Below are 19806 nucleotides of genomic sequence, written 5' to 3'. Positions count from 1 at the left end.
GCAGCACCAGTCGTTAAGGTATTACAAATTATTCTTAGATTTGAGCAGCAAATTCTACCAAACATGCTATGCAATCGAAGATTAGCAACAAGGCCGGTATCCAACTGGCTAAGCCGCTGAAGGAGGCAGAATTCCAAGTCTCCCTGGGGTTATGTAACATCTGATTAGTTTAATAAACTTTATTGAGCTTCTGTTACAGAAGGGGGTCTGACAGTTATCCTTATGTGGAGTTAGTCTGAATGCATGTCCTCAGCCTAAAGAAGAAATGAAATTTTAATAAATCACAGAATCTTAGAAAGGACCTTGAAAATCAATTAGCCCAGGCAATTATTTTCAGGTGGGAAAATGAGACCAATGGAGGGGAATGATCCATTTAAGGTCACGCAGTGGTGAAGGCTGGACCCTGCACCCTGGACATCTCCACCCTACAATGTCATCATATGCTATTTTCCCAAGATCTCTTTTATTTGGTGCCATTAGTTAAATCACAAAGACTATCAGGTGCATAGCGAGATGATAAAGACTTTTACTCCAGTTTTAAGATCAGAATATCAAAATGATTCCTGAGCCTTTAACTACCTTCATTTTATTGAGAATGCAGTCAACAGTAAATCATGACTTTCTATGGTGGTTATCTTCAAATGTTTACATGGACACTAACAGCACCCCTTAGAACTACTCCTTAAAGACACTTGTACAAACATCCACGTGATGCCAGGATGGGTCTCATGGAATGCAACGACACCACTTTGGTGAATGGAAGTAAGATGCTTCAGTCTCTCAAAGTGCGGTCATGAGCTTGTCCCGATACGTGACACTGTGCGTCCCTCCTAAGTTCCTCTGGTTCTGGTCGTGGACATAGTCAAAGTGGCTGTCATCTCCACTGGCTGAGGCTTTCCAGTGTGGCCTCTCATCCTGAAAAGCTGGCCTGTTTTGTTTGCAGAGGGAATGGTTAGTGGGAGAATGGAAGACAATTCAGAAATGAGTGAGGTCAAGCACATAAAATGGAAACAGTGGGGGAGACAGTGAGTGGGGGCGGACACATAGAAATGAACAGACTGATGACTTCAGAATTTTTTTAAACTTTCATGTGACCAGCTACCAACTTTGGAGCTGAGGAAAGCTCTGTCTCTGCCAAGTTATGGCTTCTCAAGGGGTGTTTGTTTGGCAGTCGTGTCAGTCAGGGGAAAGCCAGGTGAAGGGGAAGGTTCCCTAAATACTTGATGCACATGGTGTCAGCTTCGGGTAACATCTGCCACAAGTGATGAACCAATACACAGAATGCAGGGTGCCACCTGGAGTTTGGCCACAGGAGGTCTAGTGTGAGGATGAGAAGTGGTTCCCAGGGGATGCTAGGGCTGCAGGGCAGCAGGGTCACCTGAGAAGGGTACTGTTGCCTCTGGGTAAAAAGCTGGGCTAGGCCAGGCCTCAGACAAAATAGGCAAAGTGAGGTATGAAATCGTGTGTCTGGAAAATAAACCACCTTTGAAATATGCAAAGATTTAGAATTATTACTCCTCTGATCTAATTTGCTTTAAAATGCTACATGAATACCAAAGTGTTAATAATGGTAAAATGGCACTGCTGTGTTACACAATTCCCCAGCCAACTTTTATTGAACTTACTCAAGGCGCATTTATTTCTACCACTTGATTCCCTGGGATCAAGGCTCAGAGCCTGGCCTTGATGCAGACTGAATTCACAAAGTATGCTTCTGAAATAGCTTGACACATACATGCCAACAGGATTGATAAAAAAAAAAAAAATGCAAATTTTAGAAATGTCTGCTTTCCCCCATTAACCTGACTCCAGACAGCAGGGCAGGTGTGCAGTCACTTGGGGAGGAGAGTGGCAGGTAACAGTCACTGACAGTCCTCAGGCCAAATCCTACTTTTTGTTTTTGGTCTTTTTGAGGCAGGGTCTCCCCGTAGCCCCAGCTGGCCTGAAACTCACTATGTAGACCAAGCTGGGCTTGAATTCACAGAGATTCACCTGCCTCTGTCTCCTGAGTGCTGGGATGAAAGGTGTGTGCCACCACGCCTGGCCAAATCCTACTTAAAAAAATATTTTATTATTTTTATTTTATTTGTATGAGTATATTGCCTACATGCATGTAAGTGTATCTGTGTCATGCAATGCCCATAGAGGTCAGAAGAGGGCATCAGAGCCCCTGGAACTGGAGTTTACAGATGATTGTTAGCTGCCATGTGGGTGCTAGGAATTGAACTTGTGTCCTTTGCAAATGCAGCTGGTATTCTTAACCACTGAGCCATGGCTCCAGCCACCAAATCCTACTTTTTTGCAAATTAGGTTTTACTGGATCACAATCAAGCCCACCACTACCTCCAAGCGATAGTTGAGACAATGAAAATGTGATTCTCCTTTGCTGAAAATAGTTACTAATCTTCCAAGTAGGGGAAAAAGGCCCATTACCACCAAAGGAAATGCCCTCATTCCTGGAAAAAAAAATCCTTGGGAAAAAAAAAGAAGGAAAAAAAAATCCATACAATGGCAATCTCCAAGCTTTAATCACATTCGAAGAAAAGAAATTCTCAGAACAAGAAAATGTTTCTTAGAAATCTTAAGCAACATCTCTGATACAAACCCCAAATATGTGAGGTTAGAATGATGTAAAAACACAAAACTAATTCACTGTTATTTCACAAAGACTGGCTTTGTGAAGTAGGCTTCTCCTGCTTTGGAAATCATCCACCTCTGCCATGGTCATGCCATCCCCTTAGGGGGGTTGTTCCTTCAGCTTCGAGTGGGGGCTTTTGGTAAAACAGGCGAACTTCCCAAAGCATGACTTTATGAGCTCCAGCACTTACCTGACATTTGGAGAGTGAGGACGCCACCGGGGCTGACTGGGATGGATGTTAGGATGGTACTGAGGCTGGAAAGGAAACACCAAACTTGATTACTTGGTGACCTTTGGATTTCAATGGTCTTCACCTGCTTTCTCCTGCAGTGGCACCCACCTCAGGAGCCCAGGGGGCTCTAAACAGGAAAGCTGTAAACAAGCCTGACTGGGGTGGCTAGAACTTTCCCAGGACGATTGTGTTTCTCTCACTAACAAAAAATGGGGCAAGAAGGGGGGGGGCTGGAACCTTGTGCCCGGCTTGCCAAACGCCACCTCCAGAGATGGCCAGGAGAGAAGAGGCTACGAGACAAGGCATCACATTTGCCTGGAAGGAGGTAACCCAGCAAGTCTGGGACAGACAACATTCATCTCTCTCAAGAAAGCAGATGCCAGAAAGATGGGGTGAGCAGTTTCTCTCTCCAGAAGCTACTTTTGTTATTTTTGAAATGACAACAGCCAAGCATAGCAGTTACATCTGCACACAGGCAAGGGTTGGATGGGGATGGCTAAAGAAAGCAAGAACAATGGGCATATAAACAGTAAAAAGAATATTCTAAAATGCTATCCCAAACAAAACACCATCCAGAGTCCTGATTATCCTGATGAGACTGGAGAGACACAGAGGGGAACTGAACGGATGGATGGGGGTTGCGGGGGTGGGGGGTGTAGGTGGGTGGGTGTCAGGTCACTGTAAAATAACAGACCAGGATGAAGTCTAGATGGGCCTGGCAGGGTAGCCGGCTGTCATTCCACTTCTGGCCTGCAGAGGGCAGAAGTCCTAGACACTGCCAGAAGCCAGGGGCTTCTCTAGGCTAAACTTGCTATGGGGCAAATTAGGCCCTCCCTGATTTGAAAGTCACTAACAATCTCACCACCATTAATCTCTTAATTATTTTTCCCCTCCTCCTCTTTCCCCTGCTGCTGTAGTTAATAAGCAGTGGCCTGCTTTCCGTTACAGAAATTCTGGGCAATTCTCTTCATGGAATTTTCATGGCCCTGAGATGCCCTCACGCCGCCTATTCAGCATTTCACTAGATTCTCTTTTCTCCTTCAAAGCGCCTGTCAGCAAGCTGAGCACCCCCAACCTCCAGAACATGCTATAGGGAGAAGGAACTAGAAGAGTTATTTCTGCAAGAAGATCTGAGCACTGACCTGGAGTACCAGAAAGCTGCTGGGTTCAGGTGATTTGCCCAAAGTCAGTCAATTCTGGGCTCCATGACAAAAGAGAACGACTAACCTACAACTTAACGCTCTAAGTTTCTTCTGTCTTTAAACACACCTATATCAGATTCATCAGAGAGAGGTGGGTACCTCATCCACAGACCTGAAGAAAAGATTTTAGAATTTTCCTTGGTATGTCTGATAATCCATTCACATTCTAAACTTTCAAGGGGTATTTTATTTATTTTTTAAAAATATTTTATTATTTTTATATATGTGTGTGTGTCACCTGCATGTCGGTAAGTGCACCCGTGTCATCCAATGCCCGTGGAGGACAGAAGAGGCTGTCGGATCTCCTGGAACTGGAGTTACATACAGTTGCCAGCTGCCATGTGGGTGCTGGGATTCGAACCTGGATCTTCCACAAGAACAGTGTTCTTAACCGCTGAGCCATCTCTCCAGCCCCATCAAGGGGTATTTTAATGCTAATCCAGGTGGGTCTCAGTTGGGGCAGGTATGTCATGTTGCACTAGGGACAAGAGGGAATACACGTGGACTTTTGCTTATTACGACGACAGTGAAAAGGGAAGTTAAGCATTACTGGAATTCCAGGGACAGTCCCAAACAGTGAAGAGCCATCCCACCTCAACTGTCAGTTGTCATGGAGAACACAGCCATCCATCTGCAGCTGGCTGACCTTGCTGTACTAACAAAGAGATAATGCAGCCACATCAGCCTCCAGACAACCTTCCACAGCATCCTGATGCCATTAGGCTGCTTCTCAGGACAACTCTCCTCAGTCCTTGTCTAATCAAGCCTTCATAGACCAACACAAGGCCGCTAGGACTAGGCAAGTGCAAGGGGCCTCCAGTTGGCAATGATGTGAGAGTACTGTGCCCAGAATGTCTGCAGATCTGATTTAGATAATCATGGTCCTGGATGTTCACTACAAGCAGAATGAGCTAGAGAGGCAGAGGAGGGCAGAACAGTGCCACGCAGGGCTTCTCTGCTTCCTTCATGCTTTCTCTTTTCTTGGCACCGATCACCTATCAGCAGCTTTTCCCTTTCCCTACAACATTCCAGTTACACCTGAAAATCTCTCAACAAAACAGCCTGTGAAGAAAAAGGCTCAAGAACCCCAGGAAGGCGAGAGAGGGAAAAGGTTCTTCTCCCACGAGGTCCAGAGCCCTTTCTACTCATCTTCTGAAGCTCAAGAGTTGTTTCCACATTCCGTACACTGGGAACATGATTTCAGGTACAGGAGTCACTTATCACCAAGTTCTTTCTCTGATTTCTTTATATTTTATGTGTGTGTTTTGCCTGCATGTATGTAAGTGTACCTGTGTCATACAATGCCCATGAAGTCATGAAGGCTTCAGATCCCCTGAAACTGTAAGTTAAGAATGGTTATTAACTGCCATGTGGGTGTTGGGAACTAAACCCAGGTCCTCTGCAAGAGCAGCCAGTGCTCTTAACCACTAAGCCATCTCTCCAGTCCCAGTAATCACCAAGTTGGGGTTTTTTTGTTTTGTTTTTAATTTTTGGAGACAGGGTCTCACTATGTAGTCCTGGCAGGCCTGAACCTTCCTATGTAGACCAGGTTGGCCTCACACTCACAGATATCTGTTTGCCTCTGTCTCTTGAGGGCTGAGATTAAAGATGTATGCCACTATGAGCCCAGCTAATCACTAAGTTCTTTGGAAACCTCATAAGGATAATGAACAGTAGGATTTTCCCATCCAGGGAAATATCTACAGTGACGAAAGACCAGGAAAGGGAAATAATTCAAATAATGCCTCAAATAGAAATCATTATAGAATAGCTTTGTTGTTCATGACACTCATGGTCAAACAAAGGGTACAAATACCTGGGAGATACATGTTTAGACGCTGCTCCAGTACAAGAATTCCCCTGCTTTAGTTTGGATATCAGCTGTCTGCCAAGGGTTCACATGTTGGAGATTTAGTCCACAACATGATGCTGTGGGAGGGCCTGGTGGGAGTTGATTTGGTCTCTGAGAGAGCTACCCTTTAAAGACGAGCCCCGTTAGTTCCCATGAGAGCATCAACACAGGCCCCTCTCTTGTGCTGGCTCCCCATCTGCCATGATCTCTCCCTCTATACACACTCCTGTTCTTGTGATGACATCTTCCACAAAGCCCTCACCAGAGCTGAGTGGAGGCCAGTGCCATACTCCTGAACCACACAAACCATGAGATGAACGAACTTTTACTTTATATAAAGCATGCAGTGCTGATTATTTTGTTATAGCAACGGAAAAAAAATGACTAATACATGGTTCCAAGTTAGAAGTCATCAGGCATGATGACACTGACTTTAAGGAGAAACAAACCCAGGCAGTAAAGCACAAACCATAACCAACCAAAGTCCTCCACCTACTGCCCATTAGAGCCTTAGGAGTTCTGAAGCTCCACAGATGCCAAGTTCCTACCCCTTGAGTTTCTGTTCAACCTTTCAGGGGTGAGGCTGAAGGACTAGTTGTTTTTGAACACTGGCCAGATGGTTTTAACATGCAGCAGGGCTGAATCCCCCTGGAGCTTCCAACTGAAAAGATCAGGAGAAGGGGGCTTCTGAGTAGGTCTATGGAAGGTACTGTAGCAAACAGGAAAGAGGCAAAGAAACTCCAGGCAGATGAGCATTAGCAAAGTAATAACAGGAAGAACTTCGAGGGCAACCACTCTGCAGACCATGTGAGCTCAACACAGTGTGTGATGAACAGTGGTGGAAATAAATGTGGAGAAGTCAAGGGTAGGTCGTGGAAGGCTGGGAATGGCCACAGAGGGCCGGCCACATCGGCTATGGAGGGGCTGGCTTGCTACACACTGGGCTATCGAGGGCTTTGGCAGTAACAGGTGGGCAGGCAGGAGGCACAGGCCTTGACTGGCTATGCTGTAGAAGGGTACAACACTGGGCATGAAAACCTGTGCTCCTGCATGCAATGGGCCTGACAAAATACCCAAAACCCCAGCCCCATCACTACTGGTGGGTTTACCATGAAAATGGATGGCGGCAAGGTTAATATTTTATGGGCGGAAGGACCAATAGCCCAAATAACTTGGGAAACAATGAATTGAAAAAAAAAATACAGGGGCTGGAGAGATGGCTCAGTGGTTAAGAACACTGGTGGTTCTTGCAGAAGACCTGGGTTCGAATCCCAGCACCCACATGGCAGCTAACAACTGTCCATAACTCCAGTTCCAGGGGATCCGACAGCCTCTTCTGACCTTCAAGGGCATTACACGACACGGGTACACTTACCTACATGCAGGCAATACACGCATACACACAAAATAAAAATTTTAAAAAAACAGACAAAAAACATACAAACATGTCTTTCTTGTAAAAGTCCTCAGTACTGTATCTTCCCAATGGACATGTCAAATCCAAGAAGGCAATTGATGGACACAACATTTCCCAAAAAGTTGACTAAAATATCCTGGAGGTGCTTTCAGGAGACTCGTGTTCCCTAGGCCAATGACATACTTTTACAAAAACATGTACTTGAACATCACTAAAAGGTTGGGCTTGACCACCCAGTACATCACCACCATATGTCCCTGGCACCTGCAGTTAACAAGGTTAAAAACAGGAGATCCAGATGACCAAGAGGAAATAGGGTTAGGAGAGAAGGGTTTGCCTCACAGTTTTCTCTAAAAAACAGAAAATAACAAAAGAAGCAAACTAAATCAAAAAAGAACGACCAAACATGGTTACTATTTCTTCAAAGTCTGATGAAGTACATATTGCTTGTTGTGGAAAATTGAGAAACTTTAAGAAACCCTTTAAAAGCAGCATCTTACCTGGTAATTATGGACTTCAGGATTTGTTTTAGCGCTAAAAAGAAAAGAAAAAGAAAAATGTAACTTTACCAATTGTAAAGAGAATTTGATGGCCCTATTTAACAAGCATAAGCAAATCCTATATAGTACCTACTCCATAGGAATGGTCAGCCACTATCTCTTGTTTGATTACTAAATGCTGACATGAACATATAGGCAAGTAATCAAGAAGACCACAAATACCAACTTCCATTCCTTACTTTAGGGCTTGGTGGTATGAATACGGTAACATGCCAAAGCTGTGTAAGAGAAATGAGATCCTTGCAGTTGAGCAAATCAAGGAATTTCAGTTCCCTTTTTCAGACCCTCCCTGGCATTGCTGGGTAGCCTCCTGGCTCCAGGAAGCCATAGTGCTGGTGCAGAGTCCAGCGGACAGTCAGAAGTTACTTCAAGACACCAACTGCAGGCACCAGGGTGAGGGTCACACATGGGTCCCTGGCACTATTGTTGATCTGGCCACCACTGTGGAATGTTCACTCCATGCAAGCCTCTGTCCTGGGAGCTTTCACATCTGTTATTATTTAATCTACATAACAGGGCTATGAGTTCAGTAAAGTTTCCTACCACTGTAATTCACAGACAAAAAAACAGTTGCCTAACAGAATTAGGAAACCTACTGAGGATTACTAGCCGGTCAGCAGCAAAGCCAGGGTTGATTCAACAACTGCTCAGACCCATTCTATTTTCTTCCCTCTACCCAGCTGGCTCCTGGGGGACCTACCAGAAAGTTCAGAGCTCCTCAAGTATGATCCTATTTTGATGGTATCTTAATTAGAACTAGCCTGCTAAATATGTATGTGGATATGAAATACATGCATATTTATATTGACAGAGCTAGTTTGTGCTAGAGGCGATGTGTTTAAAATGCAAGCTCAGCACCTGTCAGAAACCCCACACCCCAGAACGATCATTGGACAGTCACTGTTGCTAGGATGGTGTGCCTGGAATCAAGGTTTATTGCCTCTCCAACAACAAGAGTGAGTGTATCTTTGTTCTGAGTTTTGTTGGGGTCTAAGTGGCTCTGTGTTTGGTTTTCAGAAAGGGCTGGTAATGGAGTTAGGCTCTGGGCCAGATCGACTAGGCTGGTTCTCAGTTGGTAGGTAAAATGTGCTACAAGGAGCTATTTTTCTGGTAGCACCTCTGCGGCCTCCAGCCCAATTTCATCCACGGTCCCCACAGCAATTCTACGTGCTTGGGATCCCACAGCCTGCAAAGAGCAATTGAATAGTTGTGAACAGCAGTTATTAGCTCATTTGTTCCTAAAGGGTATGTTTACTGGTGCTTTTTTGGTGCATGTGTGTAGATTTTTTTTACATTTGTTTTCATTCCCAATATATAATCTCCCCTAGATGCTAAGAGGAAAATGTCACTTTATTAGGGAAACACAAACAAACAAAACAATCATTTTCTAAGACAGCAAAGAAATATTGTAGTTTACAATTCCCCAGAGAATTAAAAACAAGACCTGATGGTCTAAAAAAGATGTAAATACTTTTTAAGAATACTACCTGCAAAAGACCCAGCTTTCCAGGGGACTAGGCAGGGCATGCCTATATGACCACTCCGCTTGAGAACACTGTAATGCCCACCACGGGTGCAATGGGCAGCTGTTTAAGAGGACCCTCCTGCCCCTTTATTAGGTACAAGAGGCAGAATGCATGACCTAGGCCCAAATGACCCTGTAGGCACAGTCTGGAACCAGAGGCTATGCTGGTTTGCTCTCTGCAACCTGGAGTTCCTTGAAGGGACCTTTGAGCTTAAGGAACTGGAAGCCAATGAATAGGTGGGCCCCAGTCCTTCCTTCTCTACTTGCCTTCTACAGTAGCTCTCTGAGTCTGTTTTGTTGGTGAGCCTGTAAATCAGGCTTGAGGTTGGGAGTGTAGTAAAGGGTACAAAACATAGGCTAGAAAAGTTGGGGAAAACAGAGCTAGCTCAGTCTCCTTTATTTGCAAATAAGAAAAAAGAGGCCCAGGAAGTAGAAGGCCTAAGGCCAGGATGGGTTTGAGAAGGCTGATATGGAAAGGGAGGCCTTGGCTAGGGCTGAGGATACGAGCCAGGGGAGTAGCAGCCCTAACCCTGTGCCCTGTCTTCAAGGCTGAGAGCATATAGCTGTGTCCTTGCCATTTCCTTCTCCCCATTGGCCTTGAGGCCTTGGCCCAGATCAAGAGTCGAGCACCTAGAGTCTGGTTCTCTCACATATCAGCTGTCCCTAGCAAGGCCAAACTTACAAAGGAAGAACAGTGGAAGGACAGGTGCCGGGCAGGACAGTGGCTCTCACCTGGATGGCACACTAGCCTCATCAGGGAAACTTTGAAGAACAATTGTCTGAGTCCTCAGGTGCACACAGGTGATTTGTTTGGCCCAGGGGTGACCTGGCCAAAGGGGCATGTTTCAGAGCTCACCAGATGATACCATGCACAGGCAAGATCGGGAACACCTATGCTAGGAAAGGGGCAGCTAATTCAGCCCGTGGGCCAAATATGTCTGCTTATGATTTGTGAATAAAGTTTTATTAGACCATAGCCATGCTCATTCATTTACATAATGGCCACCGCTACTTCAGTGTTGCAAAAACGGAGCTAAATAGTTCTTAAAGAAATATCACAGTCTAGAGTCCAAAGTACTTCCGATCTGGCCCTTGAGAGATAGCTTGCAGACTCCTATGCTGGAGTTTCTACAGGAAAATAATTTGTGACAAGATTGAAACTCCAGTGGTGGTTTATTTGCTTGCTGGCTTGCTTTCATTATTGGGATGTGTGTGTGCCATGATGCATGTGTGGAGGTCACAGGACAGCTCTGTCAAGTTGGTTCTCTCTTCCACCTTTACATGTCTTCCAGGGATTGAACTTAGGTTTTAAGACTTGCAGAACACACGCCCTTGAGCCACCTCACCAGTCTTTCAGGGTGGTTAATGTCTCCTAATACTTGCATGTCACTGGAAAAGTCCAGCACCTGCTCCTGTGGAGCCTCTGCTCAACAGCACAGCCCTCCATCCCCACCCCTGCCTGCTGTACCATTAGTACCTGTGCTGCATGCCTGTCACCTTACCATTCACTGTGACAACCAAGTGCTATGCTACCCAAACAGAGCAGCTGTTTTGCAACAAAACAATCCTGGAACATTCTGTTGTGTGCTTATTGAAAGCTAGGAGGGTGGTATAGTCAGGCAGTAGAAAAAGGAAAAAAGAATTATCAGGTGAGTCACTCTGATTTAACTGTATTAAGGAAAAAATCAACATTGCAAACAAACACGGTAATTAGACAAGCAGAGTTGTGCTGGGGAGGAGGCTGGGGGCACTTACCAGAGCTGAGCAGCAATCACCGGGTTGCTTGCTATAAAGGAAGAACAATAGTTATGCTATCTTGTAACTTTCACCATGTAACAACACAGAGAGAATGACCTGGTAGAAACCTCTCTATCAGAGAACAGTTCCCACCTCAAGCTAGACAGATGGGAGCTGTGGCTATTTCTTTCCTGAGGGTGTTAAAAGCCCTCTCTCTAAGTCACCCTGCCCCCTACAGGAAATTCCTTAGAGCATGTTCCCAGGGCTTGGTGCACTGGGATGCAGGTGCACTGGGATGTAGACAGGTTGGGATGCAACCACAAGAGTCTATGCACCTGAGGAGCTCATGGTCCTGAGATGGAAACGACAGGCATGCAGAAGGGGGAAAACAGTACACAGTGATAAAGGATGAAATACCAGCATGCATCTGTGCTGAGGTACTTGGCACACTCTGATGAGGCAGAGGTAGAGTCTGCATGGAAGGGGCATGGGTTAGGATGGTATTTATTCCTCCATACCCCATTTAAAAAATTTCCCTTTTTTGTGTGATGCTGGGAACCAAACCCACAGCCTTGCTACCACTGAGCTGTAGCTCCAGCTCTAACTTTTTTTCTCCTTTTTCTTTCTTTTTCTTAAAAGGCAGGGCTTCATGTAGCTCTGGCGGGCTTGAACTCAGTATACAGGTGAGGATGACTCTAAACTTCTGATTCTCCTGCCTCCACCTCCCAAGTGCTGGGATTATAGGATTACAGGTGTACACTAGTGCCCTGGTTTATCAGAGCTGGGATTGAACTCAGGGAGAGCTTCATCTATGCTAGGCAAGCACTCTACAGACTGAGCTACATCCAGATTCTCCTTACTTTTTAAAAAGAAGAATACAGCAGGGGAAAATCATGAATTGCTTTAAAAGATGCTAGGCTTGTAGCTGGAAAAGATCAGTAAAACGCAGAAGGAGGAAGAGGAGGAGAAGGAGGAGGAAGAAGAGAAAGAGGGGAAGGGGGAAGGAGAAGGGGAGGGGGGAGGAGGGAGAAAGGGAAGAAGGGAGGAAGAAGAAAAAAGATCTAGAGACCAGAGAAGAGGGTGAGAGGGCATCTCAGAATCAGGAGTGTGGAAGAGCTCCAAGCCATCTCGTGGGGTTGGTCTATAGGCTGCCACCTCTGGGTCAGCGGTACTGGAGGTTCCTTCCACTTGTGCTGGCGGCACACTCCTATGAGCACTGGGCACTCACTACTGTCTCAAAATAGTGCTTTCTAAATTTTCTCTTTGGAAAGCTCTTCCCAATACTGGTCTGTTTATGGACACCTGTAACTCAATGGAACACATAATATGCACATCCACTCACAAACACAAGTGTGATCTTGCTCAGGGAGGCAACAGCCCTCCATGAGTTCTCACTCCTGCTCCCACAGACACCTTGGATACTGCAGTCACCCTTCATCAACGCCTCGCCCCTTTGGACATACTCCCATCCCTCGGCCTTTCTCAAAGGCGAGGTCATGTTTTCTGACCCCTGGGCATTTTCTCTCCCTAAAGCAGCTGAGAATGACTTCAGACTTTTTGAGTGGCATGTTACTGTGCTGTTGGTTCATAAAGGAAATAGAGGAGGACAAAGGCTGAAGATTCTAGAAAGCATAGGTACAGAAACTGGGTTCCAAAGAGGCCCACTGCCTCCTGGCTATGCAAGAAAATGTGTAGACTAGTCATAACAAGCAAAGGACAGGAGGGTTGGGGAGGCAGGGTGCAGAGGCCCTTCTGTGAAAGAACAAATAAATCGGTGCTAACCCTGGTGTGCTGAATGGAAGAGCAATCTGTGTAGAGAAATGAGCTATGCAGAGCTACGACCTAGGATTCGAAGGTTGGATTTAAGCAGAATTGAGCTGGTGTGCTCATTCACTGGCTGAGCAGGTCCTGGTTCCAGGCCTCACAGGTGAGAGCCACCCCTGTCAGGGACAGATGAGGCACAGGGAGTTCTGCGGAGGGGGGTAGCAGCATCCCAGAATTTGGCTACATTCACAGATGAATATGTTTAGATTGGCTATGGGGATCTGAGCTATGTCTTTGCAAGTTCTGCACCTATTCTTGTGTGCTCACGGCTCTGGTTAGCAGAAGCCCGATGCCCCCACCGTAAATGGCCATGCCGTGGAGAATGAATGCAGCACCTTCTACAGGCAAAGAAGGTGTTTCCCTGTGGCACTATTGAGGATGCAAGTTCAAAAGAAGCAGAGAGGCACATGAAAAGGAGGAAGAAGGAGAAGCAGGAGAGCACATATAGCAGGTAGAAGATTCTTTAATATGGGGCCTCAGTCCTACCCACTAAGACACCTGGATTCTTTTTCAACAGCTTTCTAATGTCAGAGGACAATTTCCTCCACAAGCCATGTGACACATCAAGCTGTACTGTAGAATGCCAACATAGAAGGAACACCGTACCTTTGAAAGTGGAATGTCGCCGGGATGGGTAACGTTTACTAGGCTTCCTCTCAAAGGTGCTGGTTCTTCGCAACCTGGCACCATGTGTAGCTTGGTATTCCGTCCGCCCACTGGGAAGAAAATATTTGATTGCATGTTATATCAATAACGATCTCAGCATATCACATCTATTTGCAAGTGAACCTTTTTATTTTCAAGAGCTCTAGTGTACATTTCAACTTAGCATGAACTTGCCTGGTAAAGACACACTAAGTAAGGCTTCCATTTGGAAATAAAGTCTCTTTGGCCCAAGCTAGGCTATATTACAGGGGCAGGCATTTCTTTCCACCAAAGGACAAAACCTGCAGTTTAAGTAACAACCACTTGGTTGCATAAACAAAGCAGGTCTGAGTACTTGGAATACTTGACTATGAAAATGTTGATTTCATTCATAGTACAAAGAACCACCTTTCATGGAACACACTGTAGAGATACTTAGCTCATCACTCATCTTTCTTTCTTTTCTTTCTTTCTTTCTTTCTTTCTTTCTTTCTTTCTTTCTTTCTTTCTTTCTTTCTTTCTTTCTTTCTTTCTTTTCTTTTTTTGTTAGGAATGGTCCTTTAACTAAACATCAGCTTCTCTTGCTATGCACCAAGGGAAATGGTTCTTACTTCACCCAGACTTTCCAGATTAGACCACTGTGAAGCCAGCTACAGCTTCCAGGAGGGGCAACTGTTCTTTAATCTACCCGTTACTGCTCCAATCCAGTTGCTACTGGCTTGTGATTTGTCAGACGGTAGGAGCCAATTGCCACCTGTTCCAGATGCCTCCAAGAGATAACCTCATCTTCAAACTCCCCTTTCTTCTGCATTTCTCCTTGAAAAGCAAAGGGCACCAGGTCTGAGCCAATCCTGGGGTATTTCTTCTCAGGAGGGAGAAGTCTGCTTTGGCCCTCTCCTCAGCTGCCCTCCCCTCCAGACTCCAAACGCACAAGGACATCGGCAGACTCTGGAGCAAATCTTCAAATCTCCGAGGTGCTAGCATTTCCGTCCTCCAAGGGCCCTGTGATTTGATTCTTTTTCCCTAATGACTTGTTCTTTCATCCACCCCCCGCTTCCTTGGAGCATTTTAGAAATACATTCAAAGCACGCAAGTAATCCCAGCACTCGGGAGGCAGAGGCAGGCAGATCTCTGTGAGTTCAAAGCCACCCTGGTCTACAAAGTGAGTTCCGGGCCAGCTGGGGCTACGGGGAGACCCTATCTCAAAAAAAAAAAAAAAAAGAGACCGAAAAAAAAGAAATACGTTCAAACAAAATCATTCTTTAAACAGAGATCCTTGCACAGTGGATGAATCTGAAATGAACAACTCTTTTGGCATTTTAAACACAGTTCAGAGACATGGCATATATGGGCAGAGGTTATGAAACCAAGCCAAGTTTTTTATACTGTAACTGAGATTTATATATGTGCCACAAAAATCAAATCTGGGAATGTATTTAAAGCTGACACATGTATGAACATCTACAGACTCTGATTACAGTGGTTTTGAATGAGGCCATATATTTAACAATGTCTAGGGAGTTTTCCTGCACTTGTCTTAGACTCAGGAGCAAAGATATCAGCATAAGCTATTTCTTCAAGCTCTTTTCAGATTCAAATGTTTACTGAGCCAGGCCCGAGACCCCCCCCCACACACAGAGAGAGAGAGAGAGAGGGAGAGAGAGAGAGAGAGAGAGAGAGAGAGAGAGAGAGAGAGAAAGCCAAAAAAAAAGGAGGGAAGGGACAGAGAAAAAGAACAGACTAAGGCCAAATGTTTCTGCACCCCCACTTAAAGGTTGTATGAAAGTTTGAGCCTAGTGCCATCATTTGTGAATGGGGACACTCGATCTACCTTGTTAAGGCTGCCTCTAGCACTAGAGTGGCTACCCTAGGGCAGTCCTGTGTAGCCCTATCCAACAGAAGCTCCTACAACACCACCATATGCTGAGTCTGCCCTGCTCAGCAGGCAGCCACTATCTACACTGTGGCTACCGAGTGCCAGAAGTGTGGCTAGGGAGATCAAAGAACTGTATTTATTTTAAAATATTTTATTTATTATTCTCATTTCTTTATGTGTATGAGTGTATTGCCTGCATGTAGGTAGGTGCACCTGTGTCCCGTAATGCCCACAGAGGTCAAAAGAGGACATTGGATCCCCTGGAATTGGAGTTACAGATAGTTGTTAGCTGCCATGTGGGTGCTGGGAACTGAACCCGGGTCTTCTGCAATCTCTCCAACCCCCAAAGAACTATTTTAAATGTATTAAAAAATGAGTGAATTTAAACAGCTACATGTAGGCAGTTGCCACTGTTCTGGATAACTTAGCTCTATGTCAGAGGCTAACCAAAGTCTGAATAAAATGCAACCCAATCCTAAACTTTTGGGGTCCTAATGCTCAAATATTTCCAATATCAAGTATTAAATATACAAATATCCCCAAACCCAGAAAAACAAAACAAAACAAAACAAAAAAGCTTCAAAATCTCTAACACTTTTGGTAACGAGCACTTCAGATATGTGATCCTCAACCCAATTTAGTTCCATTTTATCAGTGAGGTGATAAAAGCCAGAAAAAAACTACGTGACTGGCCTACAAAGATCAGACCTTAACAAAGAAGTGGGGGTGGGGCGTACACCCCAAATTGTTGGACTCAGACCCACTATGCCAATTACATACAAAAAGCAGCTTTCTCTGAAACACGTGGCCAACATCATACGTAAAGTAGCTGCTCACCTGAACCGGAAGCGGGAGCCCAGCCGGATGAAGTCGGATCTGTTAGACTTGCTGTTGCTGGGTGTGCGCAGTCGGAAGAAGGCATGGTGCTCCACGGCACACTTCCATAGGTGTTTGCAGGTGCGTGCGCTGTCCAGCCGGAACACAAAGGTGTGTTCCTGCTCACGTCCCTAAAGGAGGAAGTGAGGTCCTCATGGAGGCACCATGCCTCGGGGATGCAGGGTGATTAGCAGCAAGAAAGGGACAAGGGAGCAAGACCTACCTGGTCATCATCCTCCACTACCACGAGGGTCAGTTTGCTCTTTTTAAAGTCCATTTTGGTAATCTTAGGCCTGGTTAGAGAGAAAGCATTTTAAAATGCGCAGTCTACAGCAAAACTGTCTATACATTAAACAGCAGTTTCCGTTCTACTTTTTAAAGCTTAGATTGGCTAAGAAAAAAAAAATCATCATTCATTCATTTAAATAGGATTATCCAGAAGTTCAGTGCAATTGCCACGCACCCACAATGACAATAGGGTGGTGTGATTTGTTTTAAAGCAAATCTGGGTGTCGCAAATACCCCTCAAAATCCATCCATCACATAGACTTCCACCACAAAATAGGAAAACATTTTTAATATTAGACAAAACTAAATTACCAAAAGAATAAGCCTATTTTGTTAGCTCCTTCAAAGATTAATATGCCTGTCGGGGTCAGTCCAAGAGAGTATTCACAGCCATCTCTTCCCTACAAACAAACGAAGTGACAGTCGGTAGAGGGTTCTAACAGGGCGTCACAGAGCAGAATGTAAAAACAATTTCCTCACCAAAATTTACTTTGTTGGCACGCTACATCTTTTTCAGAAACAGCAAAACAAAATGACTGAAACTCACACAGTTCTTACCCTGACAACGTGCATGTCTACCCCATACATTTCCAGCCACTTCGCTTTATTCAGATAGGAGAGTTCCGCCTGGGCAGGGCTCTTTCCCCTTTGAAAAACCAATGGAGACACATGTTAACTGGGCTTGCAAACCCACAGAGGTCATGCAGCATTTACAGCAATGAGGGGCGCCAGCTTATAAGGACAGGAAATAACATCCTCCTAATTGAATAGGAAGACCATAGAATAGAGATTATAATGGAAAACAAGACCATGGTTTAAGGCAAAGGGAAAGGCTGTCCTTGTGGCTATCCTCTGGGAGAGAGGCTATGTGTGAGGGAGCAGTGGGGTGGGTGACTATATCTGCACACCTCTGTATCTTTTCATTATTATGTGATGGCAACATATTCATGCTGCCTTATCATTCCTGCAGAGAAACATGGAGGACATAAAGTCAGGCTGCCTTTTGTTGTGATGATCCCACTTCCTGAAACAACACTGTACAGCGCATGATCTCAAAGGTGAGTGTTCTTCCACCACAGGGTTAGAGGCCAAAGAATGCTTGAGATCAGCAGTGTCTGTGGTTCAATTTCTTCTGAACTTTAAACACTTGAACGAAGACAATGAGACTCTGGAGGGTGAGACCCAGCTCTGAACATGAGGGTCATTTATGTTTATTCATGATACATAGAACGTGAAGGTATTTTCAAGCACTATTTTTATTGCTCCTGTGTTTTGACTTCAGCTTATCCCATGAAGTCAGGAGTGGAATAATCAAATGTGTCACCAGGTTGGTGTTCAAAAAATTTCACATTTTAGATTCAGGGTCTTGAGTCTGGGGATGTTCCACCTGTCTTTCTAAAAGGTTTACCCTAGAAGGTTTGGATCAGAGTCCCCAGAAACCCAGGCAGATAGGACCATGTCAGGGCAGTGTCTTCTCATTACCCACAGCTGGGGTGTCACCAGGACAGCATGATACCCCTGGAAACAACAAGGTAATCAGACAGGCGGTGTATTTCAGAGACAGAAAACAGCACGGCTTGATCTCTGCACACTTCTCAGAAGAGAGATGATGAAAACGCCTTTGGAAAACAAATATGAAACACAGGAGGGAGGGGACAGGTGTGACTGTGGCTTTTAGTCATTAACTGAGCAATTCTGCAGGGGACAAGAGTCTGACAAACAGAACAAAATAAATGAGCAGCTCAGAACCCGAGAAAGGTGCATCGAGGTACCTGCACTCTTTCCATCTCTGGAAGATATCGAATTCCATTGCTTCTGACTGATTTGGGATGAACCGAAACTCAGACACAAGCTCTGGTGTGTGTTCCGGAAGCTCGCACTCCCCCAGCTCCGCTGTACAGTTCATAAGAGAAATGGAACGTTCTCGGTTATTGCTGTGACTGAGTCCAAAGGCATTCTGCATGATTAGAAGGCACAGGTGCCCCTGATATATAATGCTCTCCCTTCAGGAGGACTGAGCCCAGAAGCCCTGGGAATCATTTTAACCCCTCCCCATCGAGCAGCACACCATCATCTTAGTTATTACTGTCTTTCTCCTGACTGCTTCTCCCACCTAGGGAGGCCTGGCTCACATTTCCCCAGGAAGTAGGAATTTGTAATAAAAGGCAATTGTAGGCAGTGAGTATCTGCCCAGGAGCATCTTCTGCACAGGGCTCTCATTAAACATAGGTCAGAGCAGCACTTCAAGGTATGCTAACTTTAGTGCTGGGGAGGGTGGATCAAGAATTTGGCACATTCAGAATCCAAGTGAGGGATAAAGGAGCAGGGAGGGAGGGAAGCAGGTGAGCAGGATGCAAGAACAACTTCGGCAAGTCGGGCAGAACAGAGATGGAGAGAAGGAGAGCACTGTGCGGAGAAAGGATAGCAACAGGAAGCCAACCAGCACAACACCCCAAGTGTGCTGCATGGTTTTGCTCTTGCTAAGCTGCAGAATGGAGGGTCTGGGGACACAGTGGGCCTATTCCTCTGGAGAATGAATAAGAAAATCCACTCCCCTCTCTACCCCTGCAGACCTCGGAATGAAAAGGAATCCTCCCGTTTTCTCCAAAACTTGGCTGTTCACTAAGTGTGGTCCTTGGACTAGCAAGTATAGATGCCACTTGGGAGCTTAGTCAACACGGAGACTTGCATGCTCACCGTGGAATAGCCCATGTAGCACCTGCCTTTTCACAAGATGCCCAGGGACTAGTGCACACTTTCCTTGGAAAAGCACTGATCCACAACAGTGGTTTTCAAAACTTGGAAGTACAAAAGAAATCACCTGGTGGGCTCATCAAAACACACACTGCTGGGCCCCACAACCAGATCATTCTGAGCATTGTCTGGACTGAGGCCCAGAATTTGAATATAGCCAAGGATGACCTTCAACTTCTGATCCTCCTGCCTCTAACTCCTGAATATACCATCATATCTGGTTTTATGCAGTGCTGGGAATCGAACCCAGGGCTTTGTGTATGCTGGGCAAGCACTCTACTAACTGACCTATATCCCCAGCCCATGGGATTTGCATTTCTGACAAGTTCTTATGTGATACTGGAATAGGGAGCCTGGGAAACACTTAGAAAACCTGGAAC

At 45.3% G+C, this 19806-nt stretch overlaps 1 protein-coding gene across 1 annotated transcript in view; it reads right to left on the bottom strand.

Moving 5' to 3' along the window:
• The window catches only part of Epb41l4b (erythrocyte membrane protein band 4.1 like 4B), a 168510-nt gene that overhangs the window by 76491 nt on the left and 72213 nt on the right, over nt 1–19806 (bottom strand). Inside the window, exons 7-15 of the mRNA XM_008854640.3 lie at nt 18445–18565; nt 17231–17318; nt 16985–17073; nt 16608–16677; nt 16346–16515; nt 13594–13703; nt 11182–11212; nt 7842–7875; nt 2829–2893 (exon numbers count right to left, since the gene is read on the bottom strand). Of these exons, the coding sequence (XP_008852862.1) occupies nt 2829–2893; nt 7842–7875; nt 11182–11212; nt 13594–13703; nt 16346–16515; nt 16608–16677; nt 16985–17073; nt 17231–17318; nt 18445–18565 (778 nt within the window). The remainder of the gene's footprint in view (nt 1–2828; nt 2894–7841; nt 7876–11181; nt 11213–13593; nt 13704–16345; nt 16516–16607; nt 16678–16984; nt 17074–17230; nt 17319–18444; nt 18566–19806) is intronic.

This window comes from Nannospalax galili, unplaced genomic scaffold (genome assembly GCF_000622305.1).
Source record: "Nannospalax galili isolate Female #2095 unplaced genomic scaffold, S.galili_v1.0 scaffold666, whole genome shotgun sequence".
Classification (NCBI taxonomy): domain Eukaryota; kingdom Metazoa; phylum Chordata; class Mammalia; order Rodentia; family Spalacidae; genus Nannospalax; species Nannospalax galili.
The sequence above is the reverse complement of the archived record's forward strand: the minus strand, read 5'-3'. Positions and strand labels throughout refer to the sequence as shown.